This window comes from Delphinapterus leucas, chromosome 13 (assembly GCF_059928025.1).
Source record: "Delphinapterus leucas isolate spDelLeu-1000000601 "Yukka" chromosome 13, BTC_Dleu_Yukka2, whole genome shotgun sequence".
Taxonomy (NCBI): domain Eukaryota; kingdom Metazoa; phylum Chordata; class Mammalia; order Artiodactyla; family Monodontidae; genus Delphinapterus; species Delphinapterus leucas.
Window position 1 is genome coordinate 1011254 of NC_143141.1, and position 18491 is coordinate 1029744.

General features: G+C 43.8%; 1 protein-coding gene across 4 annotated transcripts in view; it reads left to right on the top strand.

Moving 5' to 3' along the window:
* Positions 1-253: 253 nt before the first annotated feature.
* The window catches only part of SEPTIN10 (septin 10), a 52621-nt gene continuing 34383 nt past the window's right edge, over positions 254-18491 (top strand). For 2 of the 4 annotated variants that reach the window (XM_022599043.3, XM_089922508.1), the window contains exon 1: positions 255-827. In XM_022599043.3, the coding sequence (XP_022454751.2) occupies positions 801-827 (27 nt within the window). In that variant the 5' untranslated portion in view covers positions 255-800. Of the gene's footprint in view, positions 828-1932; positions 2475-18491 lie in introns of those variants that run through there. The other 2 variants (XM_089922510.1, XM_089922509.1) reach the window with 2 other exon arrangements.

The following is an 18491-nucleotide window of genomic DNA, read 5'->3' on the forward strand; positions in this document are numbered from 1 at the left end:
GCCGCGCCCGCGGACACGCCCCCGCCGGACGGACACGCCCACTTCCGGCCTTCGCACTGGCCGCCTTACAGCTCCCGCGGGCCCCGCTCCTGTCCGCCCCGCCCCCTTTCAGTCCCCGCGCAGGCCGCAATCAGTGCTCTCCCCGGAGAACACGCCCTGGCTCCACCCACTTCCGGCCCGTGAGCGGTCCGCAATGGCCGCTCCTGCCAGGGGACACGCCCAGACCCCGCCCACTTCCGGCGCCCGCTCCGGCCGCAATCTGTGCTCCAGCCCCGCCCCGGCGGTCAGAAAAGCAGCGTCCGCTTTTCCGCGCGTCTTTCTCCTCGCGTCCCGAGTGTGCTCCATTCCCTCCCCGGCACTAACTGGTCGTTCTCTAAAAGGTCCGGGCACTCCTGTGACAGGCCCGCTTCGCGCGCGCGGCATCTGGGCGCGGTGGAGACGCGCAGCCCGCCTCGCCCCCCAGCTCACTGAGGCCGCTGGACCCCTCCTCTCATTTCCCCTCCCCTCCCTCTTGGACCCCTGCCCGCCGCGCCATCCGCCCGGACCTCACGTCACTGAGGCCGCGGGACCCCTCCCCTCAGCTCCCCTCCTTTCCCGACCGGACCCCGCCCCGCGCCATCCCGCCCGGCCCTCTACGTCACTGAGGCCGCCGGACCCCTCTCCGCCGCTCCTCCCTTTTTCCCTCCCGCCCGCCCTGCCCCGTCCCGTCCGGCCCCCAGCGCCCCTCAGCCGCCGGACGCGCCATCCGGCCGGCTGCAGCCGCATCGCTGGCCCTCCGCCCGCCCAGACCCGCTCGTACCATGTCTTCCGAGGTGGCGCGGCACCTGGTGAGTCCCCCGCCCCCCCTCCCCGGGACCCCCGCCTTCCTGCCAGGGCCCCTCCCGGCGGCCGAGGCTTCGCGGGGCTTCCCGTCTTCCCTGAAGTTGAGTCTGAAGCGGGGGCGGTTTCTGTAACGGTCCCGAACGGGCGAGAGCGGGCCGGTGGCGGGCTGGCCCACTGACTCGGCCTCCCAGGCCTTCAGAAGCCCCCCATTTTACCCAGTATCGACCTCCTTGGGATTGGAGCCTTTTCCTCCCGCCTTGGCGCCCTTTTCTGTTAAAAGAACTGATGTGGCTGATTTGTTCGGTGTTTTCTACCTTTCAAGTCCCTTTTATGCACTGATCTCATTTCAGAGTAAGCCGTGGGATGGTCACAGTTGTGTCCTCGGCCATTCCAAGCTGTTCCTTGCCCTTTTCACTCTCATTCTCTTGTGAGTGCCGTGGAGTTTTCCAGACGCTATAAGTTGTGGAAGGACCACTTGCCTTTTGAAAATTTTGTTTTAATTTCTGATACTACAAATATCAGTGGTCGTAATCCTTGTAAACAAAAACTCTTCGGGGGCCTGAGACCAAAAAGTTTGAAAAGTGCTGGTCTAAGCAGTCTCCCAGATTAAAAGTTTAGGTTGTGGGGACCTGAGAGGTTGGGTGATGTTCCCAAGTCACACAGCCCGTTTGTTTGATAGAGCCTGGAGGAGGGTTTTTGTCCTGATTCAGCCCAGGTCTCTTTCCTCTGTGTCCTGTCGTTAGGGAGGTCTCAGCTTTCCTGTCTGGACTGCCTTGTTACCGTTGCGGTGTTTGTGTGCACGTGTGGGTGAGGAAAATGTGTTTTAAACTCTTTGGTTCAGAGTGAAGTTCAGTCTTCAGAATTAAACTTGGGCTGGAGAGAGTTTAATCATTTAATTGATGGTGGATTTCTTGTCAGTTGCTGTGCTTATTTTGCAATAAGTTTACCTTTAATTAAACTTTTTGAGATAATTGTAAATTCTTGTGCAACTGTGAGAAGTAACAGAATTCCCCAGCACCCTTTACCCAGTCTTCCTTAATAGTAACACGCTGCCAACCACAGTGAAGAGCACACCCAGGACACTGACTCTGCTGTGTGAGGACAGGGCTCTCCTTCGCCCCAGGGCCCGTCGCTGCCCTTTTGTAGCCACAGCCAATTCCTTTCCACTCCACCTCCTCCTTAGCCCCTAGCAACTACTGCAGTCTGTGATTTCTATGAGTTTGTCATTTCGAGAATGATATATAATGGGATCACCCAGTGTGTAACCTTTGGGGATTGGATATTTTTCACTCAGCAGCGTCCTCTGGAGGTTCATTCAGGTGTCGCAAGTATCATTAGTTTGTTCCTTTTAATTGCTGAGTAGCATTCCAGGGGGTGGATATACCACACTTTGAAGGACACCTGGGTTGTTTCCAGTGTTGGGCTGTTATGAATAAAGCTGCTTTAGTAATGTAGCATGAGGAAGGTGTAAGTCGTCAGTTCTCTGGGATTCACATGACAGTTGCATGTTTAGTTTCATAAGAAACTGCCGAACTCTTTCCCAGAGTTTCTGCACCGTTTTTCATTCCCGTCAGCAATGTATGCAAGACCAGTTTTTCCACATCCTCCCCAGCGCTTGGTGTTCCTGTTTTTTTATTTAGACCTTCCGATAGGTATGTAATGATATATTGGGGTTTTAACTTGCATTTTTCTAATGTGCTTGTTTGCCATCTGTATATTCTCTTCACTGAAATGTCTCTTCATTTCTTTTGCACATTGTCTAATTGGATTTTTTTTTTACTGCTGATTTTAGATGTTTTTAAAATATATATTCTAGACACCAGTCCTTGCTATGTGGTTTAAAATATATATTCTAGACACCAGTCCTTGCAAATGTTTTTTCTCATTCTTTGTAGGTTTTTTTCATCCTCTTAAAGAATCTTTTGCAGAGCAAACATTTTTAAAAGTTTTGATAACATCCATTTTATCAGTTTTTCGTCATACGGATTGTACCTTTGTGTCAAGTCTAAGAATCCATTGCCTAACTCAAAATACCAAAGGTTTTCTCTAATTTTTTTCCTAACAGTTTTATAGTTTGTTTTACATCTAAACCTATGACCCATTTTGAGTTAATTTTTGTATAAGATACAAGACTTAGGTCAAGGGTCATTTTTGGCTTATGGATGCTCCAGCATTTGTTGGGAAGGCTATCTGTCCTCTCTTGAATTGCTTTTGCACTTTCATCAAAAATCAGTTGAGCGTGTTTGTGTGGATCTCTTTCTGGGGTCTCTGTTAGCATGCAGTCTTGATTCCTGTAGCTACATAAATAAGTCTTGAAATAGAGTCGACTGATGCTTCTCACTTTATTCTTATATTTCAAAAAATTTTTTGGCTATTCTAGTTTCTTTGCCTTTCATTATAAATTTTAGAATAGTCTTGTCTACCTACAAAGAATTTTGCTGGGATTTTGATAGATACTACATTAAGTCTACATATTAGTTTACGGAGAGGGACTTTTAAACTTACAGATTTCAATTCCTTACTAGTTATCTGGCTATTCACGTTATTTCACATTGGGTGAGTTGTGATGGTGTGTGGTTTTGTGATCCATTCCTTCCAAGTGGTCAAATTTCTGTGTATGGAGTTGTTCATAATATTATCTTATTATCCTTTTGATTTCTTCAGTCTGTAGTGACAGTCCCTGTTTCATTCCTGATATTGGTAATTTGCATCTTCTGCCTTTGTCAGTCTTGCTAGAAGTTTGTCAGTTTCATTGATCTTTTCAAAGAACTATTTGTTTCATTGGTTTTTCTCTATTATTTTTGTATTTTCAATAAACTGATTACTGATCTTATCTTTATTTCCTTTGCTTGCTTTTGGTTTATTTTGCTCTTCTTTTTCTAAGTTCTTGAGGGGAGACCTTAGATCACTGATTTGAGACTTTTCCTCCTTTCTAATATAGGCACATGGTGTTAATGAATTTCCCTCTCAGCAGGGCTTTAGCTGTGTTCCACAGATTTTAGTATGTTGTATTTTCATTTTCATTCTACCTTTTGTTTTTAAAGAGCTCTGTGTTAAACCTCACTTGAAACTCTTCAGATTTTCAGACCTTTATTTTTCATAGAAGAGGACATTAAGACTCAAAGATATGTTGTACAACACAGGGAGTATAGCCAGTATTTTGTAATAACTGTAAATGGAAACTGACCTTCAAAGGTTGTATTAAAAAGACTCAGGGAGGTTTAGTGCATGCTCAAGGAATCACAGCTAGTGATGATGAGGTCTGCTTTGGGCCATATTGTGCCTGCCACTGTCTCCACATGTCCCCCATTAGTAATTGCATAAGTTTTATGATTCAAGAGATCTTGACTGTATAGTTATTTATTGCTGACTCTGATAGTGGATCTTGTAATGACATTGACTACCTTTTCCTGTCTCTTGAGAAACACACTCATAATTTTCTGCTTCTTCAGACTATCCTTACCAAAGCTTTTAAATGGTGTCCAGATCTTTTCAATTTCAAACTGCTTCTGTCATTTCCTGTTTCAGATGCTATACTTTTGAACTCTTATGTTTCTTTTTCAGTTATCATTCAGTGAGGATAATTTTTTTATCTTAGAAGCTTCCCTCATTTGTTTTACTTTCTACCTTGAAGTTGTGACTTTTAATTCTTCTCTTTTATGTCCTGGAGTTAATTACCGCCTCAGTGTTTCTGATCTGGAGAGACATCCCTTCCCACTGGTCCAGGTCCTGTAATCATCATAAGATAATGAAAGACCGAGTTCCTGGCCCATCTTCTCTGAAGCTTACCCAGAGCACTTTAACCTGTGGCAGTCTGTTGTACTGCTTGTTTGCCACTAGTCATGTGCTTCCTTGCAATACCTCCTAACTTATGTTTTGTATTGTTACTTAACTTTTCACATCAATTAAATTTTAGTGAACCTTGCATTTCCCCCCCCCACCCCCTAAATTAAATGATCTGTCTTCAGGAAAAGCAACCTGTAATATTCTTTGTATCCTCCGTAGCCATGATTGTACGTCTTTGAGGACCGGTGTTGAATATTTTTTATATGGGAAGTATGTTTACCTTGAATCATTTTATTCTTGTTGAATGTTACACACGTCAGTTATAAATTCTTACGGGTAGCTAGGAGCTGTTAGTCTGCATTTATGTTCTAACGAGGCTCCACCTTCCTCCAAGCTTTTGAGGTTTTTCCATGCTGATTTTGATCCTAACACAGTTCCAGACTGTAACTGTTTGTGTTGATTATTTATTTATTTATTTGGGTGTGTGGGAAAGGAGAAAGAGGGTGTTTTAAATTTTTGTAGTTTACTACAGAAGAGACTCTTCTCAAGAATATTTATTAGCCCTTTATTTTTTATCTATCTATCTATCTATCTATTTATTTTTGGCTGTGTTGGGTCTTTGTTGCTGCATGTGGGCTTTCTCTAGTTGCAGCGAGCAGGGGCTACTCTTTGTTGCAGTGCACGGGCTTCTCGTTGAGGTGACTTCTCTTGCGGAGCATGGGCTGTAGGTGCACGGGCTCAGTAGTTGTGGCTCACAGGCTCTAGAGCACAGGCTCAGTAGTTCTGGCTCACGGGCTTAGTTGCTCTGTGGCATGTGGGACCTTCCTGGACCAGGACTCAAACCCGTGTCCGCTGCATTGACAAGTGGATTCTTAACCACTGTGCCACCAGGGAAGTCCCTGGCCCTTTATTTTTAACCATACTAAATTAATTTTCTCTGCTTAAGATTTTAAGTATTCCTAGTACAAAATACCTGATTCTCAAGGCTTTTTCAATGAGAATAATTTTTACATTTCCTTTTGATCATATCTGGGAGGAAGTCTGATTTAGATGATGCTTTATTTTAAAATTTTATTTAACACCTTTTACAATTTGTGTCTACCACTGATTTGAAGATCACAGAAATAAGCAGCTCACAGTCTCAATAACAAAACCACAAGATTAAAACTACCATTTTAAATACCTTTAAAACCAATCATGATTTAGTATGCTTACAATTTTTTATTACTTTTAGTAAATATGCATATTTTGCTCGAGTGTTCTTCCTGTCTTTGAAATTTTGTATTTGGCAGTTATACTTACTTGAAATTAACTACTTTCTTTGTATTTCTCAAAAAGTCCGGAGATTTCTTCATTGAGGATCTAGCTGAAGCAGTTTAGATACAATAGAACTCAAGGTTCCTTACACTATGTGATTCGTTCCAGAACTAGTCATTGTAAAGGTGTACTTTTGTGTGCTAATCTTAAAGTTGTCCAGAATTGTGTTTTGATGGCCTCTTTTTCCTCATTTGTTTTGGTTAATTTAAATAATGCCACAGGGATGTACAAGCTCCCTTTTGGCTATCTGCAGGCTTTCCCTGTCAGAGGCAAATGAAGGTGTGTGGTTAGACTTTTACCAGCTTAGGGAAGCTCTGAGCCCTGGGTTTTCTGGAGCACTTCCAAGGACAGGATACTTTTAGACCATGTGTTTGGAGCATCTGTTTTGAGAAACATTGTGACCGTATTCTCTCAGGAGCCATGTTTGACTACATTCTAGAATTTTCAGATTTCTTTCAGTCTGCTTTTTCTGACACTAGAAAAATTTAAATTATGGAATAACTAAATTGTTGGGGCAAATTTAAAAAAATGAACCGGGTATTGAGACTACAAAAGGAAGGTAGAGTCAAACAGAGCATGTGAAAGATTTTTGAAATGCAGCCTTTGGGAGAAATGAAGTGGAGGAAAATGAACCTAGGTGTCAGAATTTCACTCCCATTTCTTTGTGTTACGAGGGAAGATGCTTGGAGACGCAAGTAAGCAGAAGTGGCAGCTGTGCCATATGAACATGGAGGGCTGAGGCTGTAGAACCTCTGTTAGGGGAGAGGGATAAAGATACACCCTCTCAGCCGTGTTCCATTTAAGGCCATCCGGAATCTTTTCCTGTTGAAACAATCCTAAATACTCTGACATCTAGGCCTGAGACAACTGACAGATGGAAATGTAAGCATATGGCAGTTTAGTAGAGGTTGCATGGTAATCATTTAGTTCACAAAGTATGTGTTTCAGAAATACTTACTAACAGAAGTAGAAATTATATAGGAGGAATAGGGTTGTTTTCTGTCAGACCTGAGTAAAACAACTGAAGCAAGTATTAAAATTATGACATATGCTGAAAAAATAAAATATGCATCGTGAGGCATAAGAAGGAGTTAAGGTTGGGGGAAAGGAGAAGAGGCAGTTTCTGTTTGAGACGTGTGTATGCGGAGGGACCGGGAGGACGAGCTGGCCCTGCAGGTTCCTGCCAGGTGTGATGGGGTCCCCGGCCCCTCCAAGCCAGTTTCAGGCAGCCTGGCATCACACAACCACAGGGCTTACCAAAGATGAGGTGCAAGAACTGTGGGATGTCTTCTCTGGTTTCCTTTCCCTCTCCTCTGAAGAACCGGATCAAGGTTATCCTGCCCTCTATTCGGACCATGTGTATGGAGACAGTGAGGAGTCCTTTTGTTCTCATTAGACAGTGTGATTGATATGTGTAGGAAGAGGCCATAAGTAATGAAATGCTAGGTAGAGAGTATATTGATGGATACCATAAATGTTTTGTGAGTGGTCTGTACTCGTTTTTTCATGGACAAATGTTAAGTTGTGCACAGTGATATTTTTGCTTAGTTGAGTGTATACTAACTGGACTATTACTTTGCGTTATTAATTAAGCCAGGATTGCTTGAATGATTTTCAAACATTAAAAGATGTCTTTGTTATAAAGAAGCTTTGTTTTAAGATGAGTTGTTAACTGGGGCCATCCTGTATGTGTAAGTGGGAAATTGTCCTCATTGGCAAATTGGTACCTAGGATGCTCAGTCTTCAGGGCAGTGACTCAGGGCTTCAGAAACAAAGGCATTGAGTTGTCCCCACCAAGTCTCCTCTTGTGAAAGTATAACTAGCTTAGGGAAGGTTAGTCAGGGGTCACTTTCCTAACCCCTGGTGAGATCTCGGGAACCGAGAAAGGAGTTTGATTAGCAGTGAAAACAGGTGGGCAGTTGATTTAGGACCAACCTGGGTGAAGAGACTGGAGCGCAGGGCAGCGTGGAGAGAGCTGCGGAGGAAGGTGGGAAATGCTGCATGCAAACGTGGCCTGTTTCAGTCTTTGTCTAGAGCAGTAATTATCATTTTTCATTATTGCCCTTTCTGGAGAAAAATGAAATTTAAATCAAATTTAGTTAATTGATAACATTTAATTAGTCTTATTAAATTAATTGATCCAATTAATTAAGTTTTCCCTAATGAGAGGAATTCAGTACTAAAGAATAAATTTTTTCAGATAGGGTTGATTGAGCTTTGGAGGTCCACAAACCACTGATTTTTTTTTTTTTTTTTTTTTGGTCCCCCAAGAACCAATTTCTACCACCTTTGTGGTGAGGGGATACCCCCCATTGAGAATGCATGATCTAGAGTTAGTTTTTCTAGGAATAGGGCAACAGGTGTACTTTGTCTGCTGATGGATTTGAAAACTTAGTCTAAGACTGTAAATCGTCTGTACATTATGGGTTAAATAAGGCATTTGTGAACCTACTCAGGACCTTAACTGTAATGTTGTTTCTATGGAAACTGTATTCTAGATCCAAAAAGCTTACTAAAATGAACTTTTGGAAAATACAACCTATATGTGAGATGGTGATTTGTACTGGTTTTAAATTTATATAAAGAGTGAGGCCTTTTTGCCAAAACTCAATATTGAGCTTAGTATTAAAGGAAGAGATGGCCATGGATTAGCAGAGAAGTAATATTTTAGGCAGGAAGAAGATTCTTCATCTCAGACTCAGCCTGTATACTCAATCTTAAAATATCACGAGATGCCTTTCAATTGTATTTGCCAATCATGAAAAAAATAGCTTTAAAATTTAATGTATATTTTTAAAAAACTAAAGGAAACTTTAACCATTATTTTCAGCTTCTTTAGATGAATCTTTACTTTTTTAGTGGTCTGGTAATCTCTAAAGATCTTTGCAAACACTAAAGTATTCAACGTATATTTTTGTCTGGGACACCACTGGGGTAACTGAATGCTCCCCGTGCTAACATGCATTCACTGGGGCAAGTGCTTGACTTGCATTATCACATTTCTCCTCCCGACTCCATGAGCCGAGTACTGTTATCTCCGTTTTGGGGGTTGAGGGTTAACTCTCTCAAAATTTGTTAACAGACTGTCTCTTGTTTTTCTCCTGTTGTGCTGGTGCCTCTTTGGCCCGGGCCCTGGCACATGGCTTTGGCAGTTGCTTAGTGCTCCCGACCTTTGTATCTCTTGCCACCATAAGCAGTTAGCTCCAGCAGCCCTCTTTTTAAAATTTATTTTTATTATTTATTTATTTATTTTTGGTCGCATTGGGTCTTCGTTGCTGCGCGCGGGCTTTCTCTAGTTGCGGTGAGTGGGGGCTACTCTTCGTTGCGATGCACGGGCTTCTTATTGCAGTGGCTTCTCTTGTTGCAGAGCACGGGCTCCAGGCACACGGGCTTCAGTAGTTGCGGCATGCAGGCTCAGTAGTTGTGGCTTGCGGGCTCTAGAGCGCAGGCTCAGTAGTTGAGGCACACGGGCTTAGTTGCTCCGCGGCATGTGGGATCTTCCCGGACCAGGGCTTGAACCCGTGTCCTCTGCACTGGCAGGCAGATTCTTAACCACTGCACCACCAGGGAAATCCCAGCAGCCTTCTTAAGCCATACGTTTACACTGATGTCATGTTAACCCTTCTCTCTTGTGACCTCGGTCATTGAGACAATTTCTAGGGGCTCTCTGTTTCGGGAAAAGATAGGCTGCTTGTCATATAGTAACAGAGATTCTGTTGTGTGGAAAAGAATTATAATTTACAGTTTCCACATGACTCTGAGAGCCAAAAGAACCTAATACTTAATTGTAATTTGAACAATTGGAGAGACTGTTTTATTCTCATTGCCTATTTGCATATTTTGTTGAATATCTTCTTTTTTATTGCTTCTCACAAATAATCATACGTGTATCATCTAAATCATTTAGTTTGTCTTCAGATATTCTGTTTTTGTTAGCTACTGCTTTCCCATGTATTGATTACTTACTTAAAAAATTTTGTTATATCTTTAAGAATTAACTTTTTTATTAAGCTATAATTTATGCACAGTGAAATTTACTTTTTTAGTACAAAGTTTCATGAGTTCTGATGAATACATACAGTCATGTAACCACAACCACAATGAAAAATAGAGAACTGTTCCAGCATCCTCCACCCCACATTCCTTGGTGCTTCTTTGTAGCCCTCCTCCTAGTCTCTATCACTTTTCTGCCCCTATTCGGTCGGGCTCAGTAGTTGTGGTTTGCGGGCTCTAGAGCGTAGGCTCAGTAGTTGTGGTGCACAGGCTTAGTTGCTCCGCGGCATATGGGATCTTCCTGGACCAGGGATTGAACCCGTGCCCCCTGCATTGGCAGGCGGATTCTTAACCACTGCACCACCAGGGAAGCCCGGTAAGTGTGTTTTAACCTTATAAACTGCCAAACTGTTTCTCAAAATGTTTGTGCCAAAATTTGCATTACCACTAACAATGGTTCTGCATCCTTGCCAGATAGTTTTTTTTTTAAGTCATTCTGATGGGTATGTAGTGATACCTTGTGTTTTAATTTACATTTGTCTAATGACTAATGATGTTGAGCCTCTTGTCACGTGCTTATTTGCCATCCCTATATCTTTGATGAAGCATCTGTTCCAATTTTTTCCTGTTTTTTTAAATTGAGTTATTGTCTTTTGAGTTGTACAAGTTTTTAAAAATAGATATTTCTGACATAAGTTCTTCATGAGATAAATGATTTACAAATCTTTTATCCAAGTATGTGTCTTGTTTTTTCATTCTCTTAACAGTGTGTTTTGAAGAGCAGAAGTTTTTTAGTTTATTAGGTTCAGTTTATCATTATTCTCTTGTGGATCATGCTTTTGGTATTGTAGCTAGGAAATCTTTGCCTTCTTCAGACGGAAGCTCCTTGACTGGAGAGGAGGAGCCTCTGTGGGGGACGTAGGGCGGAGGGGACCGGCAGCGGGGGGGCTGTGTGTGGAAGCTTCCTGTGGTTCACGGACACTTGGCAGCACAGAGCCCCGAGGGGAGGTGGTCGCCACTCCCCATCATTCGCTCTCATCCTGGAAAGTTCCGGGCTTTGACTCTTATGGGCCTGGCATACTGTATGCTCACCGCCTCTGTTCAGCCACCTCTGAAACGCCTCCTGCCGCAGGGCCTGATGGATCTCCAGCGAGTGACCTGTGTGATCGCGGCCCATTTCAGCCTCCCGCCTCCTCTCCTTCAGTGTCCTGCTCTCCACCCTACTTTAGCCTCACCTTCTGGTGGGGAGCACCTTGACCTTGTCGTCATCCATAAGGGCACCCCTGAGATCTCAGTCTGACCACACCTCCCCTCTTCCTGTTCACTCCACCAGCTGCTCCTGGTCCCACGGTTCTCTGATCCCGCCACCTTTCCCTTCCCCTCACATCCTCCACGCCCTCTTGTCCCTTCATGGCACGTCTCAGCCGCCTCTCTCGCTTCATCGTTCTCCCCGGCAAACCCACACCGCCTGCAGTCAAGCGGTGCCGGACTCCGCTCCTGCGTCCTCACAGCTGAATGCGATGAGGGAGCATCGTGCTGAGTTGTCTTCCTTCATGTCGTGACCACTCGGCTCAAGAGGCCTTGATGCTGCCGACAGACTGTACTGCATGTTCCTCATTCATTCACCGGCTCATCCTTCTAGGTCGAGGGTTGGCAAACATTTTCTTTAATGGGTCAAATAGTAAACATTTTTGGCTTCGCGAGCCATGTGGTCTCTGTGTACATTGTGTCCTGAAAGCAGCCGCACACGGTCGGTCAAGGAATGGGGGTGGTACTCGTTCTCTTCCAAAGCTTTCTTCCAGGACTCCATACTTCTCTGGATTTCTTTCACCCTCTTTGACTGTTCCTTCTCAGTCAGTTGGACTGATTACTCCCAGTGCCCCAAACTTGAAGTGTCAGAGTCCCTCCAGAGCTCGGTTCTGGGAGCCCTCTCTTTTCTAAGCACCTTCACTCCCAGGGTGACTCACCTCGTCCCCCAGCGCTGAGGACTTGCCATGTATAGATGACGTCACAATTGTTACCTCCAGTCCGGGTATCTCTGCTCTGTCCACTTGAGCATCCTGCTGCCTACTCAGGACCTTCACTTGAGCGTCCAGCAGGCATCTCCAGTTCCAAGGAGAGCCGCCTTCCCTAACCCCTCCTTCTGCGGTCTTCCCAGTTCCAGGAAGGGAAGCTCCCTTCTCCCCGTTGTTCAAGCCCAGAAGTTTGGAACCGCTCTCCACATCGCTCCACATTCTACACTGAGCCTTCAGCAAGTTCCATTGGCTCTGCTGTCGAGGTGGATCCAGAATGTGCCCACATCTCACCTCTTCCACCGCTAACAGACTGCCATGGGTTAATGCAGTAGCCTTGCACCTTGTCTCCTTGCTTCTGCCTTGCCATCCTTCAGTGTCCTCTCAACACAGTAGCTGTAATGAATCTTTTACTACAAAGATAACTCACGTCTCTTTGTGCTAAAAGCCCTTCAAAGCCAAGTTCTTCAGTACGCCGTGGGAACCCTGTGAGGTCCGGCACCACTCTGCCTCTCTCTCCCTCTGCTGCTTCGCCTGCTTGCTGCTCCGGGAACCCAGGAGCACACACAGCTGCCACATCTTTGCAGGGGTCCATTCCCTCTGCCAGGAATGCTCGTCCTCCAGGCGCCCCTTCACCGCTCTGCTCCCTGTGCTCCTTCCGGCCTTCGCTGAGCTGCCGTCAACCACCCTGCTCAGAGCGGTGCCCCTGAGCCATGCCTCCGCCTCATTTCCTACCCCCATCCCCCTCTGCTGCCTTATTCTGTGCTGCACTTACTATTCTCTGTTATCACATCAGAGCATGTGTTTCACTTTGATTTTTGCCGTTCTTCCCCTAACTGGAATGGAAGCTCCATAATGACTTAATGTTTTTTCTTCTATTTTATTAAGTTATTCAGCCCCAGGGCCTCGGACAGTTCCTGGAATATAGGAGGCACTCAATTCGTATCTGTTAAATAAATGCATTTTTATAGATATTTGAGGAAGACATATTCTTTTTTCTACATTAGTCTTTGTTAAATTCACATAAGTGATAATATATATATATATATATTTTGCGGTACGCGGGCCTCTCGCTGCTGTGGCTTCTCCCGTTGCGGAGCACAGCCTCGGGACGCGCAGGCTCAGCGGCCATGGCTCACGGGCCCAGCCGCTCCGCGGCATGTGGGATCTTCCCGGACCGGGGCACAAACCCGTGTCCCCTGCATCGGCAGGCAGACTCTCAACCACTGCGCCACCAGGGAAGCCCAAATGATAATATTAATGGATATCAAGAAGAAAAGGAAATATTTATTCTCTTCCCTTTAGAATCAGACTCTATACATGCTTGCTCATATGTATAATTTTTACTTGTAACCATGGTGTCAACAAAATCTTATATTCTTTTTTTGCCAGTTAATATCACATATAATTTCTCTTAATTTTCATAATTATTGCTTCTAATCTTTGTAAAAATATTCCCTGTGGCCAATATTTCAGTATAGACTGTTAGTATATGCAACTTTACCCTTCCTTTTGAAGATTTATCTTTTTCTGACTTATACAAAAATGGGATAATAACTTCTAAACTGTTACTAGTAATATAGTATTAACTAGTATAGTATTAACTATGTTCTGTCTGAAAAGTGAACCTGACTGGCCTAGTGAGTTGGGCTGGATTTTTAGTGCTCTTATCTATGTGGAAGAGTACAAGTCTTATGGAATCAGGGGACACTTTAAGGCAAATGGGAACTACCACTGTATTTGTTTTTAATAACCCTGTAAAAATTACCCTAGGTTTATTTTACACTTGACTAAAGATTCCGGTGATTAGGTGGAAGCTCCTTGAGGGATCCGGGGCCGTAGGAACCTTAAACTCAAATTTTCTTTCCTGCTAAGCACTGCGGCCTATCAGTTTACCTTTGTCTGAAAGGCGTGGAGGTGCTCCTGGCCTCACTGGGTGGCTGAGGGAATGTCCCGCCCTGCTGCCTTCTGCTGTCCTCCTCGCACTTAAACTGAAGCCGCCTTAGGTTACACTGCACTTACTGCAGCTTCCAGCCACGCCAGGGGTGCACTTATGCTTTTGCACACATTGACTCCTTTACGTCCTTTTCTCCTTCGCTAGGAAAATTCCTATTTCTCCCTCAAGGCTCAGCTCAAGCCTTTTCTTGGCAGTGCCATCTCTAACCGTGCAGGGGTCATTTCACCATGAGCCACTCCTGTGCCCTGTCCATAGTTGTATGCATGTCTCCTACCTGTGCTCAAGTTCAAACCGCAAAGATATGACTTATTCATCTTTGAGCCTCAATGCCTGGGGTCCTGAAAATGTAGGTCTTTTAGTAAATACTGTGTATATTTGTGGAATAAATGAAAAGCAATGTATATTGATAGACTTCTCACTTATTTCTGAGTATTCTTTTCTTCCCCAAATGTTCCTTGTCAATTTTAAGTCCTTTAAACGAGTTCTTCTGCCTTCCCCTGTCCTAAGTAATTGACTTCTCAACTTTGATTGGCTTGTCACCTAGCCTGCCTGGGACATACTTCCTCTCCCTGGAATGCAAACCGTCTACTTTTCATTTAAATAAACCTTTCCGTATCAACTAGGTGTGGTTGTGTTCTGTCTTTCCTTAATCCACCTTGTCTGTACTTGCAGTTTCCCATGACTCATCCTTCATTCTCCATCACATCACATACTTTTCCTCATTGCTTGCTCACAGGTCATACATTCTGAGTTGAAAGCGAACTTAGAAGATCAGAGCAGGAACTGGCGCCACAGTTTGCCCGGGTCAGCAGCTGAATCCTTCCCGGGCAGCCCAGCCCATCTTGTTAGACACCTTTTTTTTTAGAGACCTTCAGAAGTTTCCCTTTGTTGTGTCAGGTCAGCCTCTCTAGTTCATTCGTGGGTCCTGCTTTTTCCCTTGGGAGATTCATCTCCATGAGACAGACTATAGATGTTTGAATATGCTTTGCTGTCCCCTGATGCTGCAACAGGCCAACAACACTGGGGGAAAGTACCTCACACAGAACTAGAAAGTAATGTTTAGAAGGCTTAAAAGCTTCTGTATAAGACATGAAGCCATAAGAGAACTCGGAAAAAATTTAGATTCATGTTTTTAAAAAACTTGGAGTGTGGAAAGATTTTCTAAGCCTTACATTTAAGGAAGAACCCATAATAGAAAAGCTTGATAGATTGAGCTCTATGGAAACCAAGAAGATCAGTGACAAATCCAGAAAAGACATTTGTAATATACATGACAAGCATGGAGTTACATCCAACAGCTCTCGTTAATAAGAAACAAAAAAGGAATACCCTAATAGGCAAATGGGAAAACGCGAACTGGTGATGAATGAAAATATACTATGTACTTTTTAGGCCAGTAACCTGAAAAAAAAAATGTTCAGAATACCAGAAATCAAATTAAGATTTCAGTTTTTGCCTAACAGATTGACACTTAAAAAATTGTTAACACCTGTATTGATGACTATATAATGAAATGATACTTTATTTTTATACTGATTTTGGAAATGTAAGTTTGGCAATATGTTTATACCTCTGACCAGTAATTAGTCTAGGGATTTCTTGTGAGAAAACTTATCAGATAGATGTACACAGTGATCGATGGTTGTACAGGTGTGTGTGGGGTCCTCAAGGAAGAGCCAGGAGTGTTAGAGATTGACTGGAGGGGGGGTGGGCGCATGGGGCGGGGGAGGGTAACGCCCTGGAGGAGAAAGGGGAGGAAGCAGAATCCACAGAGAGACCCTCAGAGGCCATGCGGATCCAGCAGAGTCTGGGCCAGCCCAGTGCCTGCCAGGGCAGCCTGCGTGGGGCAGAAGAGCCCAGGTCCTGACACCGCACTGCGCTCAGGCCTCGGCTAAGGCTGCCTGGGAAGGTGTGGTGTGGGTCCAGTCCTGCAGGCCCAGCTGCTGGAGGCCATCATCTCATTGCATCCTGTGTAGCCGAGGGCAGTTCTTGTTGGAGGGACATCTGTGGGGCACACCGTTTGGCTGCCACGGAGGAGTGTTCATGGTAGTGTTATTAAAGTGACACAATTAGAAAGGGTTTTTTTTTCCTGTAGTAAACATAAAATACTCCTTTTCTAATTAAGTGGGGGAAAGTAATTTCAAAATAAGATTGCATTTGTATCTAAAGCAGCTACATACACATTACTGTAAGGGTTTCTTTTGAGCTTAAAATCCCTAACTCTTTTTCATATGAATTACTCTCAAGAATTTTCCCATCTTGATGATCTTTTGAGGCTGCATATGAGACTTTGTAGTTACCCTTTAACTTTTATGTTTATTGGAGATGGTGGTAAAATTGAAGTGATATTTTGATGGAACTTGGCCTACCCTAAGCTGCCCTCGACCAAGACTGTCTTGGAGGGACAGGAGGCCAGCATGTTGCTTCTCGTGACAGTGCCCAGTCTTATTGATTCAGTTGGATTGTTTCTTTTTTTCCCTGGTTGTAATTAGTATCCACTTCCAGAATCAACTTCTGTATAATTTGAATAAGGTAATTTTACTACTTGTTTTTAGGAAAATTTTAGATGAGTATATTAACTTTACTTTTAAAGTTTACTTAAGCTGAAGATTTAATAAAATGATTTTAAATAATGCATCTGTGGAATCTTTCAAAGTATTGTTTTAAGCCAAAGAACGCGGATCTCTTGAAACCCATAAAATAGGCCCAGATAACTATTTTGATCTCTCTGCTCTTCATTCTCTCTTACTTTTTTTTTTTTTTTGGCCTAAAGAACTCCAAGCAGTACCAGAGGATAATTTGAAAACTGTGGTTCTATTTCTTGGATTAGCTTTACAAAGATAAAAACTGTGGGAAAGTGAAGTTAAAATGAAGCTATTGTAACCCAGGTCATAATTCTGTTCCTCCAAAGCTCATTGTTGTACCTAGAGAAGTGATGAGGCATTACAGGACTGTTTCCAGGAGAGTCAGAAGAGTCGTCAGGAAATCTAGGGTCCTGTTGTGAAAGAATCACCGAATTTTCCCCATAACTGACCGGCAGGAAAAAGGTCACCTACCACCTGTCTCCAAGGGACCCCAGGACAGATTGTGTGCAGCCTCTGTTGCATTGCCTCAAACTGATATTTTGAAGAAGGTGGAGAACCTGATCTTCCCCAAAATGTTCTGGCATTTTTTCTGTGATTCGTTATATACTACAACTTTAAAAAAATTTCTTAGACTTTGCCAGGAGTTAAAAGTACTGTATAAAGTTTTTCTTTCTGGGATGTAGGTGTAGAGACTTAAATACATGTGTGTTTGTGTATGTATGACGTATGCTTGTATTTAAAATAAAAGCTACTGACTGTCGTCAAAAATGTAGATGGTGATTTTGTTAGTTTCCCTGGTGCCTTGGAATGAGATTTGATTGCCTATTATGAGCTTGTGTTTTCTCTGAGATAAGTTCTTGAGATCAAGGGCCGTGTCTTTTCCTCCTGAGACCCAGTTCCCAGCATAGGATTTACTAAGAAGCTAGTCAGTAGTGGAGCAGACTGGAATTCCACTTCCAGATTTTTTTTTAATTTAGTGTTTGCCACTAGAGGGACTGGATCAACTCTTGTCCCTTTGTTATTTTACCTTCAATAATGTCTTGTTAATTTATTAAAAACTGTTTTCATTCTAAAATGTGTTTTGGAAATTTGACTAGTCAGGTAGTACCAGTGGAAAATACTAAAAATAACTATTTATAATACTTTTATGTGACTCATTTTTACTTCCCGATCAAAATATTTATCCACAGAGATTTTAAGTAAGCTTTTTGGCTGGTGTTCAGAAACACAGGAAATGAATAAACAAAAGTGGATATTTGATATGAACTTACATAAATGACAGAAATGTAACCTTGGTTTTATTAGTCAAAGTTTAAAGTTTAATCATAAAGGAGTTCAAACCCTATCTCATTTTTTCTAAGCAAATTTTACACATCAATGAAACTGCTTCCTAAGCAGCATTTCACAAAAATTTCGATATGCTCTCCATTATATTAAAACCCCAAAACTACTTTCTTAGTGTAGTTTTATAAAGATTAATTTTCATTAGAGTTCTGTAGTCGATGAAGTTCAGTTAGACGTGGCGGCACCCGCTCCCATCCCGACGGCAGCGGATGGCCGCGCGAAGGCTCTGTTCGCTTTCCCTCTGGGCCTGCGCGGGGCCCTGAGCCAGAGCTTCGGGGGCGCCTGGGTCCCGACAGCAGGTCCCAGCCCAGGCGGACACTCCAGGCCTCAGCCCACAACTCGTCTGCCCCTGCTCGGCTTCTCGCCTCTTCGTAACTTCGCCAGAGACGATGAGCGTTGTGTTTCCAGCAAACTTTCCCTCACGGTTCACTTTATCCAGATAAGAAATCAGGCCTCCCTTCCGGAGCTCAGGGGTCTTCCCACCTTATGCCGCCTTGCCTGATGCTTGGCCGTCTCTTGGCCCAGCGCAGTGTCACTGTCTTTCCTCTTTGTGTGCGTAGCCGTGACCACTGCTCTCTTTTCCCTCTGCTCTCACTCTTCTGTGCTGGCTCAGAGTGGGGATGTGCTCTCTGGCTCGTGTGACACACTGTGACGGGCTAGGGGGAGTCAGGGAGC